Source organism: Chelon labrosus (genome assembly GCF_963514085.1).
Source record: "Chelon labrosus genome assembly, chromosome: 12".
NCBI lineage: Eukaryota > Metazoa > Chordata > Actinopteri > Mugiliformes > Mugilidae > Chelon > Chelon labrosus.
Genome location: NC_140345.1, coordinates 11,032,002 through 11,055,106, shown reverse-complemented (window position 1 = coordinate 11,055,106; position 23,105 = coordinate 11,032,002). Strand labels below are relative to the sequence as shown.

The following is a 23,105-nucleotide window of genomic DNA, read 5'->3' as shown; positions in this document are numbered from 1 at the left end:
AAGTTATACATCAAACTATATAAGTAGCTAAGAACTGTCCTTAAGTATGAGAGTAAGTGGTTTAAATCCATTCAGTAGAATAAAGAGAGAAACAAGTTGTTTCAGGTTGTTTCCCCTGAATTAAAACTGTCCTTTAGAATGAATAAATCTTGAAATCTGACCTAGTTTGAATCGTTCCCTCTGGTCCTTGTGAGCAGACTGTCCCCAGACATGCTCTGTGTCTCGGTGTTTATAAGGGTCTCTTATCAAACATCTCGGTCGTCTTATCGCAGCTCCGCAACGTAACCGCTCCGGTGTGTGATGCTGTCCGGGTCGACCTCCGGGACGGGAACAGCACAGTCCATCACTTCAGTCTGACGCCATTCAGAGGTGCGGTCACAAGGACGAGAGCTACATGACGTGTTTACAAAGTGATGAAGGAAAAAGGGGAAACAATTTAAATGTGTTTCTGATTTATATTACATCCGTTTCCCTCCATATATTTTTTTTTAATTATTTTTGTTTACCGCGTCCTGTAATGGATGTAAACGTAAACGGCGAAACAAAAAAAGAGAATCAGACTCGGGCTTTTATATAATAAGAAGAGAAAAATGAAATAAAACCCAAAACGGCTCATTATTTCAGAAAGCGCATGCGCATTAGGATCGGAAATGATACCGGGTTTTGAAAATCCCTGAACGAAGTCTTGCAGGTAAAGGCAACTTAGTGGCACAAACTTTTGCTCAGTGTTCACTCATCTGCCAGTTCATTAGGAATACATTATCATGTTACAGTCCTGCACTAAATCAACAATGTTATGGTATTCAGCATTTGTTTAAGGTAACTGAGAGAGGTGCTGATTCAACTGTGTTCATTTGGAGGCTGGGGTTTGTAGTATTATTGAATTGTATTGTTTTTCACCAACACATGTTTCTATTGTTTTGACAACCCATTTTTAGTCAGTGGGCTAGGCTAAATAACAAACACATTTGTTTTTAATTCAATCCAGGTGAAGAGCACCACAAACTACATCCTTGGGGTCATAATCAATGTGAGCCTCTGCAGACCACATTATATGAACACAGTAATGGCTCATAGGTCGCTGTAGTGACCTGAAATCAGCTCCAGTAAAGAAAACCTTTCTATTTCATGTTATGCCACATATAAAAACTCAAATGAAACAGTATGTACCCCAAAACAAAGATCAACGAGTTAGTATTTGTTTTTGTCTTAATAATCCATTCTCCCATTTTCTACTCCTCTTTATTTTTCCTGAATTAATCAAGGTTCTTCTATCCAGTCCGTACAGCATTGTTGAGAGCTGCCGCTAGCTGTTGTCTGTCAGACACTACTGAGGGCCAGACTGCCTAATCAACTCAGTGCAAGAGTGCAGAATGAAAGTGGGTCACATATTATTATTTGCTGTAAGGAAGAAAATCACAATGCCTTCAGGTTTTTCTGAGATGAGGATTTTTATTTTTAAAAACTGCTGAGCTCCATACATAATGGACGTATCCAACATGTGGATTCATCTGCACACAGACAAGTGATGCTGGGTTTAATCCGAGTCCTCATGTGTCCTCACAGCTTCTCTGTTTTCACGCATCTGCTGTCGATTTAAACCTGTAGGGAATATTGATCATGAACTTAGCACCTCTCTTATAGTGCAGACAGATACAGAAACAAGGTTTTCACAGTTCTAAACCAATAAACTTATATATTTTTTATCTATTAACACAGGTGATTTTGCAACACTAAATAAAGAATCCATACTTTTAACAGATTAAATCTCACCAGCAGTTTTTATCCTGTTGAAAATCAGTCCAATGGATAAAAAGACCAGACCCAGCAGCAGCCCTGCTGTCCCAACACCCATCTTATTTCTCTCCTCCCCAGACAGTGGATCTGAACACACATTTTGTACAAACACTACATTAAACTGATGTTGAAGAGGTGTAGTTCCTAAATGTTTGCACTATTCATTTGAACCCCATGTGGATCTGCTCACAGTCTCACCCCAGTCATGAAGCTTGGGCTCCATCAGGCTGGCATGTTCCACCATACACGTTACTTTTTCTCCACTTCTGGGTGTAAATTCCAGCTGGGAGTGAACCTGGTAGAGCCAGTTCCCATTGGACATTTTCTTAGAGGACGTTATAGCAAAAGGCATCTCTTTCCCGTTCTTCAACCACGTCACTCTGATATGTTTCGGGTAAAAATCGTACACACTACAGACAAGCACGCCCGGGTGTTTGCTACTTGCTGCCTCAACTAACCTCAACTTGACGTAGGGCTCAACTGGAAATGCAGAAACAAATATTATTACATAATTAATGTATATTTATGCACAGTTAAATAAAGTTTAATTGATTTGTTAAACTCACTTGGCTTCATTAAAACATTACACAGGCGTGGGATGTGGGTTTGGCAGTGCTCTGTAATCCTTCTCTGTTGTGCCATAATTACCGGATTTTTGTTGAAGGTATCTGCGGTCTTCTGCGCTTCCCGTGTGTTGCCCGTGAATTTTCCTAACGTGCTGTTATATTGTCCTATGAGGACCTTATTGTAGTAGTACTGCTCCAGGTACACACCGTTGTGACCTGTGCTGGAATTAAACTGACAGCATGATATAATATGAGCGAAGAGACAATCTGCAAAACAAATAAATGAAATGAAGTCACCTGTGGAACGTGTTGGTGAAACAAACACAAACAAACTGACTGGAGCTACTTTCAGTTAGGTAACGTAATACAATCATCATCTCTAACACTTAATCATTTTATAATAGTACTTACCCACGCCATAAAACAAGAGCAGCAGGACAGCAAAAGACAATAAGAGATGTTTTAACATGTTCATAAGACAGATAAAAAAAAAACAAGTCGCCGTAACCTAGAAAATGATTATTACGTGTTGTCTCTTCTCTGAGGAAGCTAATCACAAGGAAGAGGAACAACATTCCAGTGTGGGTGTGACCTTTATTTCATTTTAGCTTTAGATACTGTAGTATTCAAAGTAAGTAAGTAATCTAGCCCTTGGATTAGGGTTTTTCCCTTTTATTGCTTTTATAAATGAAATCATGGTCAGTATAATTTGGCTTCATTTTTATTTATTTATTTTACAAAAATCTGAAAAAATGAATAATAAATAATAAATAATGAGTTAAATTAGAAATTAATGTCAACAAATAGAAAATATAGCATTCAGAATAAGTTACTGAAGAAGTATTGACCCCCTTCAAGTCAGTTTTTATTAGACGCACATCTGGATGTGGATTTCACAACATTCTCCTTTACAGAACTGCTCAAATTCTGTCAGGACGCTCGGAGATCAGGTGTAAACTTTTCAAGTCCAGCCCCAAACTCTAAACTTGTTTGGTTGAGGTCTTTACTTGGCCACTCCAGTACATTCCCCTTGATGTCTTTAAACCCTGTCTGTGTGGCTCTCGCTGTGTGTTCTGTCGTTGTCTTGCCAGAGAATAAATGGTCTCTGTCCTCCAGGAGTTCCCTATTTTTTGCTGCAGTCATTTAACCTTCTACCTTTGAAAGCCGTCCAGAGCCTGTAATATGGGGTTGTAATTCCATTTAGAAAAGCAATAAAAAGTGAGACAAACATCCAAGGGGGTTGTTTAATGTATAAAAATACTTTTTATAGGAAAAGTTGTCATTTGTTGGATTTTATTTTACTGCGACTAGACAATCAATATGTAACATACAGCTCAATTTTTCAGTGAATCTGCTAAAAGCACTGGTTGATTGGTTAGAAATAATTAATAATAATTATCTATTAATAATAATAGATATCTGAAGAGGCACTAAACAAAAAAGGATAGAATCATACAAATACAGATCTTTATTTAAAGTGCTACTGTTGTTTTGTAATTAATAAACTGTATCTTCCATCCCTTCTTTTTATATTAGTACAACCAAGAGGATCAAAACCACAGTGCTTACATATCAGTCAACAAATAATATTAAAAGTGCAATCAGAAAATCCTCAATTGAAATATTGCACATTTCCATAGAGATATACAAATGAATTAAATTACATGCTCAGAAATAAATTTGTAGAAATGTCATCTTAAATTAAAGCTATTATACGTCACAGGCTGAAATAGGTGGCTGGTGAAAGGTTACAGTAGTTAAATGTTAAGCGCAGTTAAACAAGGGTTTTATGGAGTTTTCCAATGTCATTTATTTCTGTTTTCATGGATTATCTTGGTTTTTATTGTGATACACTGATCCCTTATAGCCTGCCTTTAATTTAATCTGGAGTGTTTCAGTTAACTGTACTTTTGTCCTTGAGATAACAAATGCTAACGGGCTGACCTGGGTCACACGGTCTGTATTCCTGTAAGCTTCTTATATTTCAGTGGCCCCAACTGACTGATGAATGAAATTATTTGTGAAACATTTAAGGTCTAAAAAAAAAAAAGAATTACTCACAAAGCATTTACTGCACTGTGCTAATAAAAGAAAGAAGGTGCTAAGTAAGACCATCTAGCCTGCAACTCTGAACGTATGTCTTTAAAAATGTGATGCCCTTCATATTTTGATACAATTCCTCTTTAATGCTTAATCACAGTGTACATCTAATAAATATAAATTATATAATGGATGTATCCTTCACTGTGTTGCTCCACATATTAATGCTCTTTCCATTGCTTAGATGACTACACCTTCAGATAATTTCCCATTTCAGCTATTGTGGCGGTCTCCCTTCACTTGTTGGCACCAACTCCCGGTCTAGAATAAAAACAGAAAGAAAAGCAGAATAAATATTTGCATGTCTGCACTTTTGAGAAAACATCAAGCTATTGAATATTGGTGTTATTAACAGTGTATGTTGATGACTCATCCTACACTCGGGGTGTACACTTATTTTGCAGCCAATGAAACACCTTAAATTTTCATGTCAGTCCCTCCTCCTGTGCTTTCTATTCCTGCTGGAGGCCATCGGAGCCGACCAGTCAGAGCACAATGGTCTTTTCATGAGAAGTGAGGCCTCGGTAAGTGTATTAATACAGTAAACACTTAAATAAGTGTAAGCAAATACCACTTAGCCAGCCATTTCATGGGTAATACAAATCAAAAAATCTGTATCACACGGTTAAACAACCGTAAGAAAAACATGCATACATTTAAAAATAGCCACATGTTAAGGCTCTTCTGATGAGTTTCCTTCGCTCTTCATTGTCACTCAAGCACTGGAAGCAGCTCTCAGTGTGTGGTGTCTATGTTGTTTCCACATTACAGACTATGATAGTTTTGCAAAAAGCAGCTTCATTGCCACACACTTGAGCCTACAGCTGCTTACACTGGAGACCTATTTAGATTTCTTTGATATTTTTTCTTGTTAGTATTATCACTTACCAGTAGAGGTCCTACAGTAGAAAATCACCCCACCAAGTAGTAAGACCAGACCTATCACCAGCCCTGCTGTCCCAACTGCAATTTTATTCATGTCTGACTCAACCACCGGGTCTGAAAACAAATTAAAACAAATGTAATGAGTTAATCAAATCAATTCTGTCACTGCTCACACCTCCAGTCAATCTCTTATTTTACCCCAGTCGTAGATTTTTGGCTCCATGAGGCTGGCGTGTTCCACCATACAGGATATCTTCTCTCCAGGTGCGGGTGTATACTCCAGTTCTGAGTGCATCTGGTAGAACCAGTTTTCATTGGGCAGCTCATCAGTGGTAGTGACATGTGACGTCGCCTCCTTCCCGTCAATCAGCCACGTCAGTCGGATTTTTTTGGGATAAAAGTTGTACGCACTGCAGGACAATATGCTCGGCTCTCCTAAGCCCGCTGCTTTAACTGACTTCACCTTGACGGTTGGCTCAACTGGAGGGAAATATCAAAACAAAACTATTTGGCAAAAGTAAAATGGCATTATTTAAATATGCACCAGTAATCTGCAATGCTTTGTATTGCAGCCTTTCAAATGTGCAAATATTTTGTACATGTCTTGTACAGAACAGGACCTAGAAATACAGCACCATACTTACATTAAATAATTAATAACTAATTTCAAAAATTTTCTATCAGTGTTAACTTTGATATATTAACTGTCAATAGCTGCAGAAATCCTCTTTGTGTCCATTAAAGCTGTCATCCCATACTTCAAAATTACCTCAACTAGCTACAGCCAACTACCTCACTGCAAAGATGTTCATAAAAGGAGGACTCAAATGCAAGATCCTGGAGGTGGATTAGCAGAAACCATGGTGAGTGAACTTGAGCTGATAAATAAAGCAACATGTAAGGACAGATAATGAATGTAGAAACACTCTGAGCAAACCAAGGCTGGACAGATAGTACAACTTAAAAGGCTAGAAAACATAACAAAGTAAGCCTGCAAACAGGGGAATCCAGATAAGCATGACCCAAGGAATACAAGGAGAAGTCACATGGAGGATGAACGAACTTTCCAAACAGACAAACTGACAACTAAGACACAGGCGAAACAAATGAGGGCAGAGAAGACAATCACATGATTGGGGAAAAGAAACGAAAAAGTACAGTATAAGACCAATACTTCCTCCAACACTGTTACCGCACTGATTCCAGTTCCCCATAAAACTCAGTATGGTCAGTTTATGATGTGCACGTGTGTAGTCCCATTAACCCAATTAAGCTCTGTTTTCTCTGATGGTGTTTTGTTCTGCTACAGCAGCCAACCACCGTGGCACTAGTGTGCCGTGAGAGATCGTCCAATTTCAACTAATTGGTCTAAAAAACTTTTTTTGAAAACAAATTAATTATTACCTGCAAATAATATGCCATTGTCAAGTGTCTGTGTGTGTGTGTGTGTGTGTGTGTCTATATATATATATATAAAAATTGTCTTGAAAAGGAATCAAACACAAAGAAAAAAGTAAGACTTTTTTCTTTGTGTTTGATTCCTTTTCAAGACAATTTTTTTTAACATTTTTGGTTGGTTGGTGGTGTGCCTTGTGATTTTTTCAATGAAAGAAAGGTTCAAGAAAGGTTGGCTCAAGAAAGGTTGAAAAACACTGCTACAGGTACTCAGGACCTACATAAATCTGATGTCACTAATGTAATGATGCAACTTGCAGGCTGCTGTAGTCTGAAGCATTATCAGGCTTTCAGCTGTGAGGAGCAGAATCACCTGATTTTGAAAGATAATCAGTCGCTATTGAGATGTGGTCTCTGCACTTTGCTTCATTCTTTTTTTCTTGTTCCATGAACGCTTTGTTTTTGTTGAGTTCTGCCGCAATTCCCTGCGTTTTCTCAGTGAAGCCGACGTACTTTCCCATAGAGCTGTTGAACTCGGCCATTAACATCTTATTGAGGAAGAGTTGCTCGAGGTAAATGTAATCAGTGGCTGAACGGAACTGGCAGCGTACCAAAATGTATCCAAAGTAGTCACCTGTAACAGAAAGTAGACAAGTGTAAGGCTGATATAGAAACGTTTTGTCCAAGTAATATTGTCAAGACATGCGTGCATCTGCATATACACTCACTTGCCAATTCATTAGGTAGACTAGTGAAAACGAATGTATTTTAATATAACAGTCCTGCACTAAATCTCAGCTTCATGAAGGTTATAGTAGTCAGCAGTTAACTGAGAGAGCTTTTGATTTAACTGAAGCGTATTGTAGCTGCGCATGTTTCTGCTATTTTGACAACCCCATTTTAGTCTGTGGCCTAGACTAAATAACAGACTCAATCCAATTTAACAGCCCCACAAACTACATCCTTCTAAATGATCATATAGTTTAATTGCCTCCTTTCTTACGCTGTTTCAACACAACGTTAACATTACAACAGTCACGAAGAGGAATTTAATACTAGATAATCCTTTATTGAACCCAGTTTAGGGGAATCTTCAGTGTTACAGTAGCAGAGGGGATGCAGTAACACACAGGGTCAGTACAAAAGAAAGTATGAATTAAGTAGTAAAAAGACTATATCAATATGAAAGAGTCATAATTAATTCACAATTGGTGTGGCTTTAGGCTTAGTCTGGGGCTGCACTAGTGTACCTAGTAAGAAAATAACAATAAGAACACAAGTAGTGTACATCTGGTATAATGCTGAATGTTGTTGCCTTTCCATCCAAAGGTGCTGAACTAATAAATGCCAACCCATCTGATGATGATCAGGGTATATATGATCTATTCATTGTAGAGTCAAACTCATTAAAGATATTGTCAATGTCAGGATGTACAGTAGCTGTCCACAAATATTTTATATACTGTTAATTTACTTCAGTTGAACAGGAAAACAATGGTTTAATGCAATGTGACAAAGTCTATTTAGCCACTGTTAATTTACCCATTGAAGGGGTCACCTTAATTGTAATTAGCACAATTGCCAGCACCATGGAAACAGTTCACCTCTGGTAGTCAGCAGTATAGTAATAAATGCACATCGAAATTGGTGTAAATGTTACAGTTGTTATCCTCTCATCATCCAAAATTAAAGACATGACTGATGCTCATATCAACTAAGGTTGTTTCTCCACCACTCCACATGAAAATGCCACAACATATATTGAATGTAGTCAACGCAGTAATCAAAGCACATTATACGTCTGTCCTGATTGAAATCATTCAGCTTGACTGACAGCCATGTCATATGAACTGTGACGGCGAAAGGACCGGGCTCACTTTACAACAGCGCTGGGTTCATTTACACTTTTCTGCTGAGACTGCGACACAAATAAACTACGACAGACAGCGTTTATGTTACTTACGTGCACTTGCAAATGACAGGAGGAGACACAAAAAGACGTGAATACGCATGGCGACGGTCTGAAAGACAAAATAATAATACTTCTGAGATCAGGAAGTAAATTAACAGAGGACTCTCTCTCTCTCTCTCTGTGTCATGTAAGAGGCGTGGTACTGGACTAGCCACTGAAAGTACGCTCTGCGTCATCGGCCACTTTCATCAGTCCAGTTTGGTCAGTTTCAGAAAACTTTGACTTGATTTAAGCAGCATGACGTGCGAGAACAAGACACTTTTAAGGAACAACAAATACACAATATATATACAAGAAAGATTCAAAAAAGGCAACTGGACTTGAGTGGTGAAACGTCTTCTCAAAAAAATCTACAAGTCAAGTTGCCTTTTTTGAGCCTTTTTTGGATAAACCATGACCTGGATGACTGAGAACCTTCACAGACAAATACACGGTATAAAAAAAACTATGCCATAAATGTTTGAAACTTTCCAAACCATCCATGAAGGATGTAAACATGACTGTAATGTAACTGTACCAGTCAGGACTTCCTGGCCCTCAAGAGGGTGGTCCGTTTAGTGGAGTGGACCATCAGAACCCCCCTCCCCAACCTGCAGGACATTCACACCAAACGTTACAGGTTAAGGGCCAAGAAGATCCTGAAACAGCCCAGTCACCCCGGACACGCTCTCTTCTCTCTACTGCCATCAGGTCGGCGTTTCCGATGCCTGAGGACAAAGACTGAGAGGCTGAAGAAGAGCTTCTATCCACATGCCATCCGCCTGCTCAGCTCTGAGCCTAAACACGACTTAAATACCACTGCACCACCGCACTTTATTCATGTAGCTGCTAAATACTGTAAATGTATGTACATAATCAACAATCCCCCCCCCGTCTATATTTTATTCTATATTTCCATTTCTCTCGGTGTACATTACACTTAAATTGCTTACCTTGTGTGTACTGTATAACAGTCCTGCACTAACTCCCTCTTCGTGACTGTTTTAATGTTCAGTTTAAGTTGAAACAGCGTCAGAAAGGAGGCAGTTCAACAGTAACATCATTTTGGAGGATGTAGTTTGTGGTGCTGTTAAACTGGATTCAATTTAACACTAAAGTCTTCCTGATATTTAGCCACCGACTAAAATGGGGTTGTCAAAATAATAGAAACATGTGTCAATACAACACAGTTCAATAGTAGTACGAACCACAGTCTCCAGAATGAAAACACAGTTGAATCAACAGCTGTTAAATACCATAAATTCATGAAGCTAAGATTTAGAGCAGGACTGTTATATTTGAATGAATTTGCTTTCACTAGTGTACCTAATGAAGTTTCAAGTGAGTGTATGTATTGTCAGTGAAAAACACGTATTCATACTTTGCTAGTTATTAAAGAGCAGAAGCACCATAGTATAAAGTTATAAAAGCAAAATGAGAAGCATTTTATTATCGTAGCATGTGTCACAAGTGCAACATAATGGTCCATGTCATTATAGTATTATTGCATCTTTATTGGTGTAGTAACACATCCCGTACATCATCCTTCATCCGTCCATTCGTTTTCTGTAACCACCTGTAGATAGTCGTAGGAGTCCAGACAGGTCACCAGTCCATCACGGGGCCGACAAAGAGACAAACAACCATTCATACTCACTTCTAGGGCCAATTTAGACTAAACAATTAACCCAGCATGTCAGTCTTCGGACTGAGCACCTGAAGAAAACCCACACAGGCTCGGGGAGAACATGCAAACTCCACACTGCATATTTTTTATTTATCAAATGATGTGTTTAGATGTGAAGTTTATTCTTTAAACTACAGCTGTCTGATAAAGATACTGTAGTATTTCTGTCTGAAATGTGGTGTAGTAGAATTAATAGAGAATGGAAATACTTAAAACGCAAATAACAAATAATCAGAATGGACTTTATTGGCAAATCATGTCAAATTAGTACTATTATGCATATAATGCATACAAGGAATTACAATCCAGTCTTATATAAATATATGAATATATGAATATCCTACAGAATTAAGACCACAATAGTCCCAACAGGTTCTAACATTAAAATAATAAGATAAGACAATATTCATAATAAGTGTTGTTGCAGGATAATGTTTGACCAAACAATACTGAACAAAACAAGAAAACAGAAAAGGCATCATAAGAGGACGGAATAAAATTGCCCCTTTAAAATAAAAAGCCCAATTACAGTCACAGGATAAATATAAAACACTTTTCATCATAAAAAGTAGCTGCAGATGCCGGCCACTCCTTATGTGCTAAGTTAAATATAATGTAGCATATAAACTGTTCAACCCACGTAAAAACATAGCTGATGATTGGTTTCCCTTTCTATTTTCTGTATTTAAACATTGGTTAATTCACTCCTTCTTAGAGAACTTAGTCAGCAGATGTTAGTGTAGTGTTCGAGAGTGTCTTCACCCTCCTTCTTGGTACGGTCTCTCAAACTGTGAGTCTAAGAAAAAACCCAAACCTGACTTTTTACAGGAGAAAAGGAAGAATGAGAGAAATATCTCTGCTTACAGCTCCCATAAATGTACTTAAGATGCCATTAATCCCAGGTTCTGTCAATAATTTTAACTCTACAAATGGATTTTTTGTCATGACAAAGCAGGAAAAGCACACATGTATTTAATACCATTAATGATGGCTGTATTCCATTTAGCTGACCTATAACCTCAGTTTGTTATTGTACATGTTGGATCACTAGACAGGCTTTCGTGGTTAATTAATGGAACAAAGCCATCATTAACGTTAGCAGCTTTCCCCACTACAACGAGTCTGTTGCTGCCTTCAAATGAAACTTGTGAGCTTGTTGTTACCAGATGCGATGTTGCTTCAAGTGTTAACATCGGTGGTCATAGGTCCTGGGAACGTCGTAGCTAGACAACTGTTGTTGGGTAGTAGCTACTAAGCTAAACAGTTTACCTTCAACTTCTGGTGGCTCCGATCCCTCTTGGCTTTCAGAGCAGTACTGTACACATTCATATTTTCAAACATATGACAATTGACATTTTCCTCTGACACATTATAAGATTCATCATGCCTTTGCATTTCTACATTAAATTGCTCAGCCATTAGCTTGCTAGACGCCAACAGTTGCCTTGCGGCGGTGTTCTCTCAACTCATGCCTGATGTAAGCACTTGAAAGCATTTTGTGTTCTCGACTTCCCTTATTGTAACCAAAATTGTGTTTGTGTATGTAGAGCATGATCACCTCCAATGTATTGTGCATAAATTCTCTAAGAGCAAGAATTATTTTCTCTTCGCCTTCACAATCAAAAATGTTCCAACTGCGACGCCCAGAAAACCTACAGTCAAACCCACTCCACAGTAAATATCCAGTCCATGACCACGATGACTGATCTCAGGTTCTGTAGAGGAGTGAAAGAAAATGTAAATCATTACACTCCAGAAAATATTTTACAGTATATATTTTTATATTTAAAGAGGATAGATAAGATAATCACCCCAGATTCTTGTTTGAGGCGTCTCCAGTGCTGAGTGTTCTACAGTACAGCTGTAAATATCTCCCTCCCTCGGTGTGAACGTCAGAGTAGAGAACTGGTGGAAGGTTGAATCTTCATTGGGATAATATCGAGTGAGTGACACCCCCTCTGAAACAGGATGACCGTTCTTGGTCCAATTGACTTTAATGACAGGTGGGAAGAAATGGTTCACAAAGCATATGAGGCGATTTTCAACCCCCGCCTCAACTTCTTCTGCAGGGTAGAGGATGCTTTGAGGTGGGTCTGTGGTGAGACAGAAACAAAATTTAAAAACCTCCATCTGGAACCTATAAATGACAGTTATGTGGAAGCTAACAGAGCATGCACTGAGCATCGTTTACCTTCAGCTTCCGGTGGATTTTTCTCCACTGCTATGGCGTATCCCAAAATCCCTGGACAAGCCCTCTTGGCTTTCACAGCATTATTGTACACATGCATATTGTCAAACATGTGACTCGGGTCATTCGAAAAAATCTTGGGCAATGTGTATACAACCGAATGATTTTTAAAATCCACATACAAGATCTCTTCAGAGTCAAACTCGTACTGTACCTCAGTTGTGCCATTGAGAAAGCATCCTACGACATATTTAACTTCATGGGTAACTGAAAAAACAATCAAAAGACGGAAAATGAATTTGAAGACGCAAAAAGAAGGTGGAACAGAAAAGAAGAGACCAATATTAATTCAGATATGTGTGTGATTCTTCAACTACCTGGGGGAAAACCAGGAAGAAATTTAAGGTAAGTTATTTATTTATTCCTTTATTATTTATGTATTAGGAGTCATTTCCACATAACAAATTTTTCTTTTGAATGTTACTTTTGAAAGATGTTTGAGTATTTCGTGTATATACACTGCTTGGGCAAAACAAACAAACAAACAAAAACCTGAGATAGACCATTGTCTGACAAGCACTGTCTCACTGTCACATTATCACAACTTAAAGAAAAAACCTCACTTGTTAAAGGTTACATTTTGATCATACCAGAACAAATGAGTGAATTAGAAAGTGGTTCTTACTTTGTGAGAAAGCACAGAAGTTGCTGATCATCAGGATTGCGATGAAGAGCTTCATGTTTTGAGCTGCAAGCTGTCTTTATTTGGAGACTCTGGCGCTGTAAACAAAGGAAATGTAATCTCTGTTGCCGGGAAATCACACAATCACACAATCGGGTCATCACATGATCTGGTCTCGTGCACAATAATTCTTAATCCTCAGTCCCTGGTCAATCGTTACACCTCCACCTCTGTGAGTTATCAGTAAAACTTGACTGCTATAAATTTGAATAAATCAGTTTGTTAATAGAAAAGCATCCAACTTCCGTATTATTTGCCCCACGACGTAACAGCAGTCTAACCGGTTTTGCAGGTAGGAGCGCCCAAGAAACTCGCTCTTGAATCAAACGCTGCCAAATGTGCCAAAATTACAGACATGTTTTCCACGGCAGGTCCTTCATCAGCTCCCGTGGCTAACGTCCTTACCACTAGCGGCTATTTCTAAGACATTGTGTACACTGACTGGATGAGAAAATAAGCCTAAGTTAGTACTTTTTTGTCTTCCATCCTGAACTAAATAGTCTTGAATGTGAGAACACTTTAAAACCACCATTCACCAACAATAAGAGTAAGTCAGGTTCAAGGTTCAAGTAAGTCAGGGAGCACTATTCTGATTTCATTATTAGACTATTATTGTTTGAGGGGTGAGTAGTAGGCTAGCCCAAGGCTAAGCTACCTTTTGGCCCTGGAAAAATGTGTTGGGCAGTTTTTATGTCGGTGGTTGTAAGGACAATGAACAGAAATGAAAGAAAATCACACTTTTAAAAAAAGATATAATTTTGTCTATTCCCTATGTTATGCCAAATCAGCTGTGTGCCTCTTTACAAGAGAATCCAATAATTCTAGGTGTATTTGTAAATGTAAAGCCACCGCTCACCAACATGAAAAGTGAGTCAGAGGGCAGCTTTCTGATTTCATTATTGTTTAACTAGTAGGCCTGCTAAGCTACTTTTAAGGCCTGGAGAAAATGAGTTTGGGGCTGTTTTTAAAGACAATGTAGGCTACAATGAAAGAAAAATACACCTTTTAAAATGACATAATTTTGTTCATTGCCAGTGTCATGCTGTGTGTCTGTTTATCAGAGAATCCAATGATTCTGCACCTGACAGAGAGGAGAGAGCAGGAGGACATAGATGACTTTGCCCGTCCAGAGCTTTCTATGTTACAGAGCTTTTTGGATTGCCACCCACAACAAACTGCCAAAAATCCAGTAGTGCAAAGGGTATTGACCAGTAAAAACGGATGAATGCTGCTTTAAGATTCATTACTGTGGTGGAGCATACATTTTTGTAGTGTTAATAAATTACACTTTTTGGAAGTATTTAATGTATTCCTGTTAACTCACTGCATGGCTTAAGGTACGTGGTTTTAAAGAGTTGGCTGGCCTGGTCCAAAATGCCAGGGCCGATTATTATCATTTTTTTTCCCAGTCCGCCCCAGGGAGCGCCTGCATGAACGAGCGCCGCATAAAATGCGAAAAGAATGTGAAAAGAATTTAAAACAATCACATCGCCTCTCGACAGCACATACTTTCCAACTTCCTTGTCCTATTTGTGGCGCGAACCCTCGAGTCCGTTTGCTCCTACTGTAAATATAACTGTAAAAAGTAGTCACAAATGTGTAGTTTAACTGAGGGCTTCTGCAGCTTTTAACCAACAAGAAAATGTACAAAAAGCTTAAGTCTTGCTTTATAGGGATGAAAAATAGGTCCACATTTTGTGTTGCAAAGCTTGAAGGGTAAAGAAACTTTAGTTCAGATACTTTGTTTTCTCACATAAATAATACAATCCTTCTAGTACTTTGCAGAGATTAACTTGATGTCAAACTCATGTCTCTCAAACATTAAATCAAAGTTGTTTCTGTTTGATATGAATGTGATCGATTCTTACCTTGATGAAGGTTTGTGTCCGCTAGATTCCACATGCACACATGCGATTCATAAAACTGAACCAGCATCTAGAAACTGTCCTAAAAGCAGAACTGATCGTGCCACGAACTGGCTGCTGACACAGGATTAACGGTTCCCATGTGGAGTTCCCGTTTTACCAGAGAATAGTAAGAGTTACACATCAAAATGCACGGTGTACTTTTTTTAACCCTGACAGACGTGTTGAAGGCATTTAAACCCATGTGAAACATTTTCAAAAGAAATTCTTCTTAAATGTTGTATAACTCCATATTTTCAAGTTTCTTCTTCGCTGCTTTTTCCTGAATGTTGATTTTCTGATGCATTACGCCCTGTAGATCCCACGAAGGCGGAGCCATCCCTGAATTCAGCATCCAGTTCTCATTATATCTATGGGTCAGAACTGTTCCTGAACAAGCTTTAGTTCAAAAAGTGGCTCAAGCTAAACCTCATGTTTTTAAGTTCAACCACCTTATAATGTATTATGATATTAAAGTTTACCTCCACCCAAAAATGCACTTGTTGTCACTTCTCTTGTATGTTTGACCTTTGACCTACAGAATGAGGTTCAGAGTTTGACATCAATAAGGAGAGATCAAGGGGAAATGTACATCCAAACTGATAATGGGTTTTAGCAATTCTACAATATAATATGAAATAAATACTACAGAGACAGAAAGCAGAAGGAATGAATCTATTTTATTGTGGGTTTTGGGTGTGTTTCTCTTGGTGGGGCCTCTCAGCTGCTACTGGTGAGGGCCTGTCCTGTGAAGAGAGACACTGGTTGAAAAGATTGTGGAGTGTTTTATTGGTACAATCTATCTGTATAGTGGGAAATCTTAGGTTGAGTAATATTTCTTATCTTTGCTGTGTCTCCTCAGGTGTCCAGCCTAAAACCAACGATATTGTGAGTAGATTCATTTGTTTTTTTAAGTGATTTACCAGGATATTGTGTGGTGGATCTGGGGAGGGAGCCCATCTGTTCAGTGGTACAGCTCCAAGTGTAATTGGTGGCAGCCTATAAAAGGGAGCCTGTGCACACAGACATGGGTGGTTGATGGGCTGGGCTGCAACCGCGACCCAGACCCAGACCTCAGGCCGCCAAAGTGCAGTAGTGATGGTTTTCTTTTGTTATGTGTTACATTGGTGAATAAACACTTGGTTGGTCTGCACCTCATCTGAGCCTCAAGCTTCCTGTTACAATCCAATACTATCAGGTCATTCTAACATTTATTATGGAAACCTGAGCATGCAAAGTATTTTAGTAGTTAGACTCTGATGTCATGGAGCTGAATATGAGAGGATATAGAAAGGCCCCTCTAGAGACGCTGCTGGTGATAGAGCAGCAGTTGAAAACTCCTAGGATGAAAAGGTGGAGATGGGGAGGAGGAGGAGGAGGAGGAGGGATGCATGACAGACGGCCTGAAGGCAGAGCGTCAGATTTACAATGAATTTAAAGCATGCAGGCCAGTGGATCAGTGGATGAGAGTGGTGATGTAGATATTGAGAATGAAAAGATTTTGACAGCATGGGAAGGAGGAAGAGATGAGGAAATAGAGTGGCATGTGATAACCACATTCACCACAGAGGAAGGAAACTGAACTTGGCAGGACAGGACTTATTCAGCTTTCACCTATAAGCTTCATAAGGTTATTTTCAACTGGGAACCCAGATCTTGTGCAAAATGAGGATTACACAAATGTGATGTTTAAACCTGAAGCTACACTGTACAAACACAAACAATAACCTTTCAGTGATGCAGGAGACATTCTGTTTTTCATTATTTAAATCACTTTAATTTATTTGAACTTCCTAAGCAAACACACAAACAATTATGCACATGTTAAAAAAAGGAAGAGTGTGTTAGTTGAGGAAGTAATAAAATAATTGACCTTCCTCCATTCATTTAATAACATCCTACGTTTACTCAACTTCACACTTTCTTTTAACTTGTAGAAAAGACTAGTATAACATTGTTTCCCCATTTTTTAAATGCACACAAACCTGAAACCCTGAACCTCATGTTTCAACATCCTGACTCAAAACTGCTCATTTAACACTCTTTGTCCACCTAGAAACACTGATTACTATCAGGTACAGACCAGGTGGACACAATGGAGGAGTCAGGGATCAGGCAAGCTTGGAGGTCGTTTATTTCAGTAGCAGGGTCAAAACCAGGAAGTCAGGATACAGGCTAAGGTACAATTATCCGGCAGGCAAAAAATGACAGGCTAAGGTCACGACTAGAAATTACTTTGAAGAAATGGGCTCGAACGCTTCAGGTAAACCTATAAGACGATCTCACACAGAAGGAGTGGGGAACACAGCTTAAATACAGGAGGGAGAGAGAGAGAACGAGACACAGGCGAAACACATGAGGGTGGGGAAAGCAATCAGAGACAGAACTGAACAGGAAGACAGACTTCATAAGACTCACACTATAAAATAAAACAGGAAGTGACAAAAGGGACAGAAAACTGAACTAAAAAAATAACAAACGGTACGTGGTCCTGACAGTTACCAGTAAGTCTCTCTCGTGTTGAACCTGTGTAAAATCAGTTGGAAGTTTTTGTATTAACAGAGGAAGAGGAGGCCCAGCAGGACGTAGAGACCATTGAGGACAAACCAAGGAGGAGGAAAAGAAAGGCAAAGGTGAGCCAAAAGTGCAACTTTTGTGAACCATGCAATCAATCATGGCCCAACCATGACTGAAGCTGAGAACAGAGATTTGTGTTCATTAATCCATTTCTCATGTGTAAAAAACTGGTGAAAAGCTGTAATACATTTGTGGCCACTTGAGGGAAGTAGATCATGCAGAAAACAGGACATCTGACACATTATACACAGCAACAAACATGCCTTTAAGCTGCTGGAAACGGAGATTATTTTTAGTAAGGGATTTTTTTAATTTTTAAATACTTTATGTTTCAAAAATTAACACAACATGGGAAATATAAAAAGCTCCTGTCCACCTCCTTCTTCCAGAAAGTGGCCCATGTGAGCAGCATGACGTGCAAGAACAAGACACTTTTAAGGAGCAAAAAAATAGAACAATACACAGTAAAAAAACTATGCCACAAATGTCTGAGACTTTCCAAAGAGGATGTAAATGTGACTGTAAAGGTAAAGTGAATAAAGTGCAATGTAAACAGGAATTACAGGGATTATAGGAGGCAGCTGCAGAAAAAAAAACACATGCATGAAGGTGCTTAAAAAGGATTATGATTTGATCTCAGTATTGATGTCCTGAAGTTAGGTTCATGCTTTATTATTAATTCATCTCAGTGCAGTGGAAAGCCTCCTCTGACATCGTGCCGTACACTCACTTGCCACATCATTAGGTACACTAATGAACAGGAATGCATTGTAATATAACAGTCCTCCCTCTTCGTGACTGTTTTAATGTTCAGTTTAAGTTGAAACAGTGTCAGAAAGGAGGCAGTTCAACAGTAACATCATTTTGGAGGATGTAGTTTGTGGTGCTGTTAAACTGGATTGCATTAAACACTAAAGTCTTTATGGCTTACCCCATTGACTAAACTAAGGTTGTCAAAATAATAGAAACATGTGTCAATACAACACAGTTCAATAGCAGTACAAACCACAGCCTCCAGAATGAAAACACAGTTTGAATCAACAGCTGTTAAATACCATAAATTCATGAAGCTAAGATTTAGAGCAGGACTGTTATATTAGAATGAATTTGCTTTCACTAGTGTACCTAATAAAGTTGCGAGTGTATGTAAAACATCTATTGTGAAAAACACGTATTCATACTTTGCTAGTTATTAAAGAGCAGAAGCACCATAGTATAAAGTTATAAAAGCAAAATGAGAAGCATTTTATTATCGTAGAATGTGTCACAAGTGCAACATAATGATCCATGTCATTATAGTATTATTGCATCGTTATTGGTGCAGTAACACAGAGACAACGAGACAAACAACCATTCACACTCACTTCTAGGGCCAATTTAGACTAAACAATTAACCCAACATGTCTGTCTTTGGACTGAGCAAATGAATAAAAGCCACACAGGCTCTTTTTTATCAAATGATGTGTTTAGATGTGAAGTTTATTCTTTAAACTACAGCTGTCTGATAAAGATATTGTAGTATTTCTGTCAGGAAATGTGGTGTAGTACAAGTATAAATAATTAACAGAGAATGGAAATACTTAAAACACTGAAAACAAATAATCAGAATAAGTTTTATTGGTGGCAAATTATGTCAAATTACTACTACTATGCATATAATGCATACAAGGAATTACAATCCAGATTTATATAAATACATATTAATGTATGAATATCCTACAGAATTAAGTCCTCAATAATCCCAACAGGTTCTATATCAAAATAATATAATATTCATAATAAGTGTTGTTACAGGATAATGTCTGACCAAACAATACTGCAACAACCTACAAAACAGAAAAGGCATCATAAGAGGACAGAATAAAATTGCTCCTTTAAAATAAAAAGCCCAATTACAGTCACAGGATAAATATAAAACACTTTTCATCATAAAAACTTACATTAACCCTTTATAGGTCAAGGAACCATATTTGGTAACTTCAGCACACATTTCAAACTGCGTCCCCGTGCCTCTCAGTGAGGTGGAGAACCACGTGGGTTTCACACAGCCAATCAGCAAAGATCAAGACAACATTTTTAGGTCAAATGTGGTCTGCAAGGTCCAGCTCTGCATGAACGCTGAGCATAACTGCTGTATTAGCTATTAGGTAGAAGTATCCTAATGTTGCCTAATGTGATAATGTGAATGTTGACAGGAGCCTGAATCAGCACTTATGTACATACAGGTTTACAATTTTTTTTAACCACTTAAGGGCAAGGAACCATATACGGTAAATTCATTGACCTTGATTTTGTACATGTAAATGAAAAAATTTGTCACAGAAGTTAAAAAAAAAGGTCTTCTTATGCCCTGCAGTAACACTCTAGTGTTGAAATTTAGAATTTCCAAGTATTTTAATGAGAGCCCTATAAAATGTTCAAAGAAGCTGCAGATGCCGGCCACTCTTCATGTGTTTAGTTAAATATAATCCAGCATATGAACTGTTCAACCCACATAAAAACATAGCTGATGATTGGTTTCCCTTTCTATGTTACTATTGTATGTACATTTTCTATATTTAAATATTGTGTCTTCACCTTCCTTCTTGGTATGGTCTCTAAAACTGTAAATCTAAGAAAAAAAAAAATATAACTTTTTACAGAAGTGAAGAGAATGAGAGAAATATCTCTGCTTAGAGCTCCCATAAATGTACTTCAGAAGTCATTAATCCCAGGTATGATCACCTACAATGTATTGTGTATAAACTCTCTAAGAGCAAGAATTATTCTCTATAGAGCGCCTTGACAATCAAAAATGTTCCAACTGCGATGCCCAGAAAACCTACAGTCAAACCCACTCCACAGTAAACATCCAGTCCACGACCATGATGACTGAGCTCAGGTTCTGTGGAGGAGTGAAAGAAAAATATAAATCATTACACACACACTCCAGAAAATATTTTGCAGCAGATATTTTTATATTTAAAGAAGATAGATAAGATAATCACCCCAGATTCTTGTTTGGGGCGTCTCCAGTGCTGAGTGTTCGACGGTACAGCTGTAAATATCTCCCTCCCTTGGTGTGAACGTCAGAGTAGAGAACTGGTGGAAGGTTGAATCTTTGTTGGGATGAAATCGAGTGAGTGACACCCCCTCTGAAACAGGACGACCGTTCTTGGTCCAACTGACTTTAATGAGAGGTGGGAAGAAATGATTCACAAAGCATATGAGGCGATTTTCAACCCCCACTTCAACTTCTTCTGCAGGGTAGAGGATGCTCTGAGGTGGGTCTGTGGTGAGTCAGAAACAAAATTTAAAAATCTCCATCTGGAACCTATAAATGACAGTTATGTTGAAGCTAACACAGCATTGTTTACCTTCAGCTTCCGGAGGATTTTTCTCCACCAATATGTAGAATCCCACAAGCCCTGGACAAAACCTCTTGCCCTTCACAGCATTATTGTACACATGCATATCATCAAAGTATTGACTTGGGTCATCCACTAAAATCTTGGGCACAGTGTATACAACCGAATGATTTTCAAAATCCACATGCAAGATCTCTTCAGAGTCAAGTCCGTACTGTACCTCAGTTGTGCCATTTTGAAAACATCCTACAAAATATTTAAGTTCATGGGTAACTGGGGGAAAAAAAAAAAGAAATCAGCAGAGGGAAAATGATTAACATTCAATTTGAAGACACTAAAAAAGAAGGTGGGACAGAAAAGAAGAGAAGAAGAGAGCAGTATGAAATCAATATTAATTCAAATATGTGTGTGATTCTTCAACTGTCTGGGGGGAAAACTGGATAGTTCCAGTCTCCTGAAATGACGTAATCAAACAAAGTCATTTCTCATTCACCTCCACTCACCTGTCAAGTGAGCAGGAGGAATAACTAATTTCTCTGAGAGGAAATATTGTTTTTGTGTATACTGTACAGAAGAAGACATGCAATAACAATCATTTTCTGGTCTGCTATTGTTAGCATACTAGCCAGGCACCAGCTCCATCCAGTGTATAGAGAAATAAAACGTATCAATACATTTCTAGAAGACTATTTGGTCTGTAGTTTAAGAATCATCCCTACACCTGAGATAGTCCATGAATTAGAAAGCGGTTCTTACTTTGTGAGAAAGCACAGAAGTTGTTGATTATCAGGATTGCGATGAAGAGCTTCATGTTTTGAGCTGCAAGCTGTCTTTATTTGGAGACTCTAGCGCTGTGAACAAAGGAAATGTAATTTCTGTTGCCGGGAAATCACACAATCACACACAGGTCATCACATGATCTGGTTTTGTGCACAATAAATCTTAATCCTTAGTCCCTGGTGAATCATTAGCAGTTAGCATGGAAGCTAGCGTGACATGTACTGTGTGTCTCTCCACATTGTTCCGTTTTGCTGTTGCCACAAAAGCCCCACAAATAAGACATAGACACGTTTCTTTACTGCTTCTTCCCACTCACTGTGAAAATTGTACTTTTTCTTTGGCTTTTCTGACATGTTTTTATTTTGGAGGTAAAACCCACATCCAGCTCCTCAACGTAGCTGAGGATATATCGCTTAAAAGAAAGATGACGGTTTGGTGTGATATTGAACTTTGACACCAGACAAAAAAATTAAAAAGAATGGCAACACAATTAAATACAATTTGTAGAGGAGACAAGTGCTATTGTTATAACATGCCTTGCAGGCGATCAAGTAATTTTAATTTTTTGGATAAGTTTTGTTTTAGTTTAGGAGGTAGAGCAGAGCATAGTATTAATTTAAACGAAAACGCCAGTGATATTGTGACAAGATGGTGAAGCCAGTATACCCTGGAAAATAGTGTCGGTATGATCAATGCAAGGAAGTGGAGATACATTGTCCATACACAGTCCATGCTAATCAATAAGATGTACAAACAACATGTACAAAAAGCTCAAGACGTCCTTTATAGAGATGAAAAAATAGGTCCAAATTTTATGTTGCAAAGCTTGACGGGTAAAGAAGCTTTCCTTCAAGTAGTTTTCTCATATTCATTCATTCATTCATCTTCTATACCCGGTTATTCCTGTTAAGGGTCGCGGGGGTCTGCTGAAGCCTATCCCAGCTGTCATCGGGCGAGAGGCAGGGGTACACCCTGGACAGGTCGCCAGTCCATCACAGGGCTAACACAGAGAGACAGACAACCATTCACACTCACACCTACGGCCAATTTAGAATCACCAATTAACCTAATGAGCATGTCTTTGGATGGTGGGAGGAAGCTGGAGTACCCAGAGAGAACCCACGCAGACACAGGGAGAACATGCAAACTCCACACAGAAAGGCCCAGTCGGCCCATGGATTCGAAC

The 23,105-nt window shown here is 38.5% G+C and overlaps 3 protein-coding genes across 3 annotated transcripts; all 3 read right to left on the bottom strand.

Annotated features, from left to right (window-relative positions):
• Positions 1-827: 827 nt before the first annotated feature.
• LOC311497549 (uncharacterized protein) lies at positions 828-8,755 on the bottom strand (the record flags this gene model as incomplete). The annotated part of the gene is made up of 8 exons (XM_084557863.1): positions 828-1,602; positions 1,774-1,884; positions 1,996-2,277; positions 2,364-2,714; positions 5,352-5,462; positions 5,547-5,828; positions 7,117-7,377; positions 8,707-8,755. 8 exons carry the CDS (start codon positions 8,753-8,755, stop codon positions 1,538-1,540), a joined length of 1,512 nt encoding a protein of 503 aa, XP_084413989.1. The 3' UTR covers positions 828-1,537.
• Positions 8,756-10,609: 1,854 nt separating this feature from the next.
• On the bottom strand, positions 10,610-13,941 carry LOC311496351 (H-2 class II histocompatibility antigen, A-U alpha chain-like). The gene is given in 5 exon segments (XM_084556178.1): positions 10,610-12,096; positions 12,193-12,474; positions 12,573-12,836; positions 13,255-13,312; positions 13,314-13,941. Coding segments are annotated over 5 exon segments (822 nt in total). The 5' UTR covers positions 13,413-13,941; the 3' UTR covers positions 10,610-11,977.
• Positions 13,942-20,496: 6,555 nt separating this feature from the next.
• LOC311496358 (H-2 class II histocompatibility antigen, A-U alpha chain-like) lies at positions 20,497-21,970 on the bottom strand. The gene is made up of 4 exons (XM_084556185.1): positions 21,896-21,970; positions 21,149-21,412; positions 20,780-21,061; positions 20,497-20,676 (listed from the first exon to the last, which is right to left on the bottom strand). Exons 1-4 carry the CDS (start codon positions 21,948-21,950, stop codon positions 20,555-20,557), a joined length of 723 nt encoding a protein of 240 aa, XP_084412311.1. The 5' UTR covers positions 21,951-21,970; the 3' UTR covers positions 20,497-20,554.
• Positions 21,971-23,105: the final 1,135 nt, after the last annotated feature.